The sequence below is a fragment of the Rhyacophila brunnea genome, unplaced genomic scaffold, assembly GCF_057557595.1.
Source record: "Rhyacophila brunnea isolate RB1 unplaced genomic scaffold, BYU_Rbru_1.0 scaffold_13, whole genome shotgun sequence".
Classification (NCBI taxonomy): Eukaryota; Metazoa; Arthropoda; class Insecta; order Trichoptera; family Rhyacophilidae; genus Rhyacophila; species Rhyacophila brunnea.
Window position 1 is genome coordinate 17,880,400 of NW_028232785.1, and position 9,446 is coordinate 17,889,845.

General features: G+C 34.9%; 1 protein-coding gene across 1 annotated transcript; it reads right to left on the reverse strand.

The window, feature by feature from the left end:
- Positions 1–206: 206 nt before the first annotated feature.
- Positions 207–7,850, reverse strand: LOC147076735 (uncharacterized). Its single transcript, XM_085940454.1, has 5 exons — positions 7,694–7,850; positions 4,797–4,936; positions 1,805–1,972; positions 1,335–1,415; positions 207–713 (listed from the first exon to the last, which is right to left on the reverse strand). Exons 1-5 carry the CDS (start codon positions 7,785–7,787, stop codon positions 297–299), a joined length of 900 nt encoding a protein of 299 aa, XP_085796580.1. The 5' UTR covers positions 7,788–7,850; the 3' UTR covers positions 207–296.
- Positions 7,851–9,446: the final 1,596 nt, after the last annotated feature.

Here is a 9,446-nt window from a genome sequence, read left to right on the forward strand (position 1 = left end):
TTTTCAAATGTGATACCTAACTGAACTAATCCTTTGGCCAGTTCATCTGGTTATTTGGTCGAGCGAGTCATCTTATTTTCTTAACCTGTTTTCGTGTAGCGTTTAAAGTAGTCTCCTTTATTATTGGTTAATCTCTGTGAACTTGGAATAAATACTACTAAAACCGGAAGTGTTTCTATGTTATTTTATAAATAAAACCATCCTATAAGCTTAGATTTATAATAAATATGTGGAAATGAAAGTGAATGTAATGTGATCTGATACATATTTTATTATGCAAAAATCTAAATACAAAATTAAAGTTTTCTGTTAATTTCTGTCACCATTTTCATGGTAGTCTTATTCTGTTCCATAGCCACGGTCATATGCTCCACAACAAGCTTTAAGCAGTCCGTAATAGTGTTTAGATCTTCTCTGGAAACGCTTACTGTCTCTGACGGAGCGTTAAGACTTCTTTTTGTGATCTCTAAATTCTTTCTGCTACGCGTCAACGTCTCCAAAAGTGAAAGACTATTACCGCTTTCCATACAATGACTCGTTGGTATTGAATTCGTTTTGGTACTAGCAGGGAGTATGGTTTTCGTATTTGCCTCACAAGGTTTAGATTTGCTAATATTTGAAGTAGACACTGGACTTGGGACAGTTATTTCCATCAACACCTCTTCATCGCTGGCTAAATTTGAAGAGTTATCTACGACGATGTCTTCTGCAATCTACATAATAAAAAAAACATGTTAAGCCTAGTACAACCAATACATAACCGATACCAGCGGCCTGTAAAATTACTAAGCTACAGGATGCAGCCATGATCAATATAGACCAGTGGTCTTCAAATTTTGTCAACTCACTTAACCCTTCGAATTATAAGTTTTTTTCGGGGAACCCCATCCCATCCTTAAAAATAATATATCTTAAAATAATTACATTTTTTACACAAATTGTCGAAGTCTTGGTCTATTTGTCGATTTTTTTTTGACTCGTGGAACCCCCAGAGAGGTACCACGGAACACAGTTTGAAGACCACTGGTGTAGACGAAAGACTAAAAAGCAACAAGTATTTTCACTTGTTTTCAAAAATCCAATGATACCCAACAGATACAAAATGTCCAGGGGTGCACCTAGAAGAATCGGATACGGATAACGTTCTCCCCCTAGCATTTGTTATATAGGTATTTGAACTAAAAGTGCGTACATATATATTAACAATCCCTATATAAATATATTTCGGTTATCTTTGAAAGGATCTTCATCTCAATTGTCATTATTAGGTAAGTACCGTGATTATTTCGATATATTTGTGGATTTGAACTGGATAAATATTATAATATACATACGAGGTTGGTGAGTGTTTCTTCTGACAGCGTTTCTTTGTCGCAGGTCGTATCGGTTACGTGACTGGATGACGGATTCGAAATCTATGAAACAAAAACAGAAGAGAATTTCATCTATAAATAAAAGGAACCTACGTGTTATTCTGAAATGACATTTGAAATTATTTAGCACACACAATATGAACTATGGTTAAGTCAGGTAGTAAAATAGACAAAATATATTAACATTTCAATTCATTGCCATGTTCTCACTCAGGTGATGATTACCATTTATGAAAATGTGAGAGTGAGAAAGAAAGATATTAAAATTGATAAGGCGAGAGATACACAACGAAAACGAATGAGAACACATACGTAAATGTGTGTGATAGAGGGAGAAAGAGTATAACAACAGTGGTAAGGTAACACAGTGAGCATTTAAATGTTGACAGGTAGCACTGCGATCTGGTAATTCATTAGTATTGTATACTTACTACATGATTTAGACCCTCCTCGATTTGCGATGTCGCCAATGGTGGCTTCGTCAGAGCCATGACTCTTTGTTGCATTTCGCTCATTAGGCCTTCTGGCAGACCTTTTTCGGCATTTTCTAACAAGGTTAAGTTTTTTTTAACAGTTTTATTCCTTATGTCATGCCACGTCTGAAAAAGATACGACAGTGCATTTTATAAAAGAACATAAATTGATCATGTTTGAGTTTCTTAGCTTAAAGACAAACTCACAAAAATACATGCGGGGACGACAACTCTCAAGCAGCGCTCGATATAGAAAAGTTTATGAACTGGAACGCGCGATAATTTTCCAAAAATATTAAAATGTGCGAGTTTTTTTGTTATATTACATTGTATGTACCTCACTCAAGTGGACAAGTGTAGTAACTATAGACATTTGATATTATGTAATTTTACTTAAGATTTGGAAAGACTATGTTTTTCAGCGCCGCAGGCGAAAGAAAACCAATTTTTATAAAATACAAGCTGAAGTACCCGGCTTCGCACAGGGTCGCTTCGTGGATACATATATCTACTATTTACCTTTGCGGGTGTGCGTATAACAACTGACGAATGTTTCGTCGCAATCGGATGAATGGTATAGGAACGCATACGGGACAGACAGACAGGCAGACATACATTCATTTTTATATATATACGATATAGCCTATACTCTTCGCGCAAGTGCAAGCAATAAGTTGACAAAGTTTTATCGCAATCGGATGAACGGTATGGCAACTCATAAAATACGAACAAACAAACAAACAAATATTGATTTTTATATATTAGACGCCGTCAAAAACGGTATTATTTTCCCTTCCTTTATCTGCCGTATTTGTACTTATAAAGAATGTATTATTTACGATAGTGATATATAATATTCACAAACATTAAAGATGCCGAAAGTTGAATTCTGGAATACTAAACCCAAATCCTAATAAGTAGTACAAAATCTCATTAATGATAATTGATGTCATGAATTAGTTACAGCAACTAAACATGAAGTCATGTATCTACCTATAAGTATACCAATCATTAATTTATTATTGTTGCTAAGTAGTTGTTATGTTCCATTCAAATTACGTAACTATAGTGAGCCAACATTCCAGTAGCTTTGACTGTGGCTGGAAACAAAAAGTTCATTGTTTTACATGTTCAATCATGTTTCATTTTTGGTTTCTTGCATCATCAATATTATTCCTGCCTAGTGGCTATCCAGTAATATAAAACACACTCTTTAGTTGGACTTCTAACCAGAAACAATAATATTCAAACTTTATATTAGTATACCAGTAAATGTGATGTTATGTTATAAAATGGAAAATAAAGGACAACATTAATTTTAAGTAATATCTTTTAATAACTCCAACTCGTATCATAGTTAACACATTGGTTAGCACATGCATGATAGATGAATAATAGACTTGACTATTATGAGGAACGAATTTTCCTCGCTGAAGGCCAAAATAGAATGGGTTTTAAGATCGCCAAAATATCTTTGTAACAAAACAACATTATTATCATTAATACTATTATTATTTGTAGAATTAGGAATGTACTGTACAACATTTCAAGTTTCTTATTAAATATGTAAATTAAAGTAATTATTTTCTTAATAATTTCCAAAACGGAAGGCCATTTTTTATTTTTCCACGACACGGAGCGGTGACCTCGAGAGTTTCACTAACCGGAGCTAAGCTACCATGCGTTCCAGTCAATTTTTAGCGCTGCTCGTAAGTGTGGTATCAAAAAAGTAATACTTTTATTTTTACTATTATAACATAATATTATTATTTGAGATAAATTAACTAGTATGTCGGTTTGATAATAATATTATTTTGAGTCGTTTTTAGTAAATGTCCGAATCCCACCAATGTCGTCAGTAATACGAATTATTTGTATCGCATAACGAGATGGTGTCATAATAGTATACCAACATTGTTTACAAAAAAATGTACATAAATAATGTGTAAGCATTCAAAAATGTTAAATACTTATTTGATGAATAACACATAAATTTACTTATATTTTTATTACAACGTTTTTATTAGGTCGTATTCATATTTGTTCGGTGGTTGTTTATCCGGTACAAATCTTGCAATCAATTTTTAACTAACTTCCCGACTAGCTAGACCTTTGAAACTTTTAGAATATATCAGAACACGATGCCAATGCATTTTTTTAAATACTTTTAGCCATCTTTAAGTAGAATTGATTTCATTTTCAGTTAACTCTGTTTTGTATAAAAAGTTATTTCGGAAGAAATCCGCAAACCAATCCACTATTATTGGTTGCTAGGGGTCTGGAGTTCTAGCAACTAAATTTTTAAAATATACGTGCGTTACTATGGAAATCAATATGACATTTCAGTATTATCTCTATCAAGTACAATTTTTTTTAGATCGTTTTAGCTAGTCAAGTCAAGTTTGTATGATTCAACAGAAAATTTAAAAACGTTATATATAAAAAGTTCCTTTTATCTTGTAATTATTTTTTATTTAAAAAGATTTTTTAACCATAGATGTACTGTTATAAGTATATATGCTTCTATTCGACTCATTACAGCACCTCTCCGTGAAATGTTACGTACAATAGGTAGGTACAATTTTCCGGACACGTCATAGCGAACAAAAAGTGAACAATGCGCGAAACACCGATCGCAGCCATAAGCAGTTCTATCTTCGCAATCCGTAATTGCCGTAGGTACCTGATCTGATTTTTGTCCCTAATGACCGAAGGACACTGCGTGTGGCCGTGTAATGCGCGAGAGGCTTACCTGTTCGCTGCGTCTAACGCAACTGGTGCGTTGCCCATCAGAAGGCCATTAGATATAATTAACATGTTATTTAAATGTGGTAATTAAATATTAATTAAAAGGTCCGAAGTGAATGGGTAAAACACTCGCTTTGCGCATCGCCCGGCCTCTTGAAATGTGCTCCGCCGCTAAGGATAAAAACCTACATGCATTACCCACCTTTCTCCATTGCTTGGGAGTTTTCTTGGCTCCCATCTTGTTAAGCTTTGCACCTATCTTAACCCAGAGACTTAGTAAATCTGGCAGTGGACAATTATATATGCTTTTACCCTTGTCAAAATACACGAGCTTCGGATTGTCTGAAAGGAAAGTATTATTATGAATTATAATAGTATTTTTATTTTCTAATGTAATTATACTGAACCTCGCGAAGCACTAAGCAATAGAACAACACAAGAACACTACACAAAATATTTAATCCTGGCCATAAAGAAAATTAAAGATATAAATGGAGGCACCTAATTAGCCCCACATCAATGCAACTAACCCACCCAAACACCTTGTACGAAAAAGCAAGGGCATGGTTATTATTAAAAAAAATATTCCCGATTTTACCTTTTTATTTAATATAAAATTAATTGTACTCAATAACACACTCACAGACGTACCCATAAGAGTGTGCAATAATTAAGTTCATTACTATTCACTATAATATTAAGCCAAATATATACCTATCGTTAATATTATTTTTTTTACATTGCTGTATGTAGGTATCTTAAAATGATTTTATCGGATTTACACGACTTTAAACACGCGCACATCATTTTACTCCCTACTTCAATTATAGTTTCTCAATTTATGGCTACGACCGTATGTTGTAGCTTAAACACTGGGGAATGCCAAAAGAAATGGCGTATTTCAAAAAAACTTAGGTCAATAATTAATATAAAGCAATCATTAGTCGTAGGATGTTTATCACACTTGAATGGTCAAAGACATGGCTTATAATGAGTATCTTTAGAATTAACTTCAAATGTGTTAATATTGCCCATTTTTTGAATAATAAAATGCCTAATTCTTGTCAAATTTGGGATCACAGAGATTATCAATATATATTTTTATCGTAAATATTTCACTATAATAATGTCGATATAAATTATACTGGTTTTATAAATGCGTTTAAAAAATAATAAATGTAAAAAATCTTAACACCACTGCACATTTATGTACTGAAATATGACCATATTCTAAAACATTTGAGCGAGAGGTTTAAAATAATACTATTTTATGTAATAAAAATACTTTATGCAGTCATCAAATGTTTAAAATAAATATAAAGGATAATAAGGCTTCAAAATTATATAAATATATTATCTACAACGTTTAAGGTATGTCCAGGATCATGCTTTGAAAATAGAACAAAACTCCATTTTGACCTACGCTGAGCATTTCCCCCCTTAATATGATGGCCAATTATTATTTTTCATTGAAGTTAATCCCTCCAAACCAAAACCCGCCAAGCACCACACCCGGTCTTAATCTAGCATGTGTCTTAATCCATCACGTGGCCCTACATTGGCGATGTGAAGCATCTAGTTCAGTTTTAGGCCGGGAATGCCCTAAGAGAAGATACCCAGGACTAACGTTGCTACGCTCAAAGTGAACTCTGACTGAGTTTAAAGTTACTTTCTAATGCAAAGTGCCGGGGAGAGAAGATCACAGGGAAATTATAAAAATAAAAATGATTCTAGTGTATATATAACAAAAATAATGAAGCTTATCATAAGGACAGCAAAAATTATGTGAAGATATCTTCACGCCCGCAGTAAGACGCCGCAAATTTTTTAAATGCAATATAATTAGCATTAGTAGCAACCATGTCGGACGGCCCGATGGGCCCAACAGCTGGTTGGACTGACCTGAGCATCTCCTCCCGTTCGGAGCACATTCTAAGACATTCCCAGAGGATGTGATTGGCATCCTGAATTTCCCATCCGCATGGACATGTCGGACGGCTTACAAGTCCAAGCTCAAAGAGCTTGCCAGCGAACCCACCGTGTCCAGTCACAAATTGACTGGTGTGATGGTCAGGAGTCAGATATTTGGTTATCTCCAATCGCCATTTAATATTGGGAAAAAACATATATGTGTGCCGGCCCCTCTTATTATTATTGTTATTTTTCAGTCTACATATTATGAAATTACATAAACAATTACTGAAATTACATATTATTTCTGACTGCTTTTACAATCGATTTCTCTCGCTCGGCGGAGTTCCAACTACATATTATACACAGAACAGATTAATAAATAGAATAACGATACGATATATCCCAATACAATACATTTTGATGGAGCATTTTGATTGTGAGTGTCCTACAAAAATGAACCACACATTATAGAAGTGCAATAGTGTGTGTTGCAACCAATGACATTGATATGGACGAAGCATCTGGAAAAAAAATGACACTCACTTTTTTGTCGGGTCTGCCGAATGGGATAATCTGTTCTAACGCCATTACAATAAAGATGATATTGCTATAAATTCACGATGCTTTTTGTCGGGTCTGCCGAATGGTTCGGTTCGAACGGGTTCGCTCAAATGAACATTGACACTAGAAACACTGTTCTAACGCCATTACAATAAATGTGATATTGCTATAAATTCCCGATGCGTGATATCGCATAATGGAAATTGCGTGACGTCTACCTATACATGTGAGAATGTCGCTATGCGCAAATTTACTTGCTAGCTACTGTATTGCGTGCGTTATCATTGGTTGCAATATTCAAATACACCAATATCAAACAAGCGTCGGTGCATAAACGGAGAGCAGTTGTCCGAACCAAGGACAAGCGTATTCTTAACACGTGTTAAGTTTATCCTATATTCTTCCACACTAGACAACGGTTGTCCGTTACTCCACACCCGTTAGGTATTTAAGTTACCATTATTTCTGAGTTCCCTGTACCTACGTCATATTTTCCATTAAAACAAACGAACTTCACGCTTATGTAGGTTACCTATGTATCATTGGTTATAGTACAGTAGGTATATGTCGAAAAGACGATTTATCTTAAATGGGTGGTGTACAAGTATATAAAGGAGGCCATACCTTCCAGGAATGTTATAAGCTCTTCCTTTTGTGCATCGGTAATATAACATTTTCTGACTCTCAGCATTTTATAATTTAATAATATACCTTTCATTCAAACGTCAAAATGTTGATAAAATAAAACAATGAATTTAATCATAGACAAAGATGATACATTATCAGTGTCGCCAGCCGATAAAAAATCTGGAAGTAAATAATATAATGCTTCTGATCCATTGCTATGTAAATCAGAATTTTAGCGAAAATCCACTCACTTTTGCGTTTTAATATTCATAGTAAGAATGTTAAGACCTTACATAAGTGAAACGGCAAATAACTTTCAATACTATGTGGAACGAAATTTCGGCCGCGTTGAGGCGCATAGCCATTCGGAAAAGAATAGTTGACATGTTCGCACGTCAATATCTTTTGTGATGCAGTCGTTTGAATATATTCTTAAATCGTGTAAAGATGACTTAAAAACGTTCCGCATGTACTTGAAAAAGAAAACGTCTCAATGAATATACAATTATTATTACGAATATAATAATAAACATAACATAAAAAGTATGAATGTTGAATTTTTATGAAAAATTACATTTCGTTCGGTTCGCGTTATTTGCACCCGCGACCCGTAATCCGTGCATCGCCTAATCACGATCTTTTTGGACCATGCCTCAGCTGAAGTATAGCCTTAATAATTAATGTACGTATTCAGTTCGTCGATCACAATTTACCGTGAGTTGTTGTACCGGAAATAGATTCACAGTCAACGGACTTGAGGTTATTGGGCAGGCAGACACAAAACTACACAACGTTTGACATCCCGTTCGCCTGTCGATCATTCTGCTGTTGAAAATAACGTGGAAGCCAGTCACCCGGGTTATCTCGCGTGGGGAAGTGAGTAACTCAACTACTAAACGGCATACTGGGCGCTCGATCACATCGATCACATTAATTTATTTGATAATATTGATTATTAGCAATGACATCAGTCTGCCAATAAACACTAAAACTTTTTTGTAAGCACACACTGCAGAGATCTGGAAATGTTTACATAAAATTTCATGTATACAAAAAAATATTAAGAATTACACAGTTTGTTTATAAAAGGTAACACAATGCAATTAAGGGTTAAATCATTACCTACCTACTACCAATGACATTATTAATGGACAACGCACTCAGTACAGTAGCTAGCAAGTAAATTCGCGCAAAGCGACATTCGCACATGTATAGGTAGAAGTCACGCAATTTCCATTATGCGATATCACGCATCGGGGATTTATAGCAATATCACCTTTATTGTAATGGCGTTAGAACAGTGTTTCTAGTGTCAATGTTCATTTGAGCGAACCTGTTCGAACCGAACCATTCGGCAGACCCAACAAAAAGCATCAGGAATTTATAGCAATATCACCTTTATTGCAATGGCGTTAGAACAGATTATGCCATTCGGCAGACCCGACAATAAAGTGAGTGTCATTTTCTTTTCCAGATGATTCTCCATATTAATGTCATTGCTAAAAGGTAACACAATACAATTAAGGGTTAAATCATTACCTACTACGGATACAAGCCGATACTTGCCGACGAGTGGTCCAATTGCTGCTGCCTCTACCGCTGCTGTCTATGAAACAAAGCCCCGGCCATCAAATTTTATATTATAGGTAGTGTCATCTCCCTCCATTTTAGAAAGTGAAAACACGCTGTCACTTTTTTATTCATTGTGGTTTTTCGTCTGGACTTGGAGGTGGACAAATTACACACCGGA

Bases quoted from the DNA above. Each gene is read 5' to 3' on its own strand.
- LOC147076735 (XM_085940454.1), bottom strand. From the start codon at position 7,787: ATGAAAGGTATATTATTAAATTATAAAATGCTGAGAGTCAGAAAATGT. The intron at 1,973-4,796 runs GTGGGTAATGCA...TATCTTTTTCAG, and splicing joins CTCCCAAGCAATGGAGAAAG to ACGTGGCATGACATAAGGAA. The intron at 714-1,334 runs GTATGTATATTA...TTTATTATGTAG, and splicing joins AAGAAACACTCACCAACCTC to ATTGCAGAAGACATCGTCGT.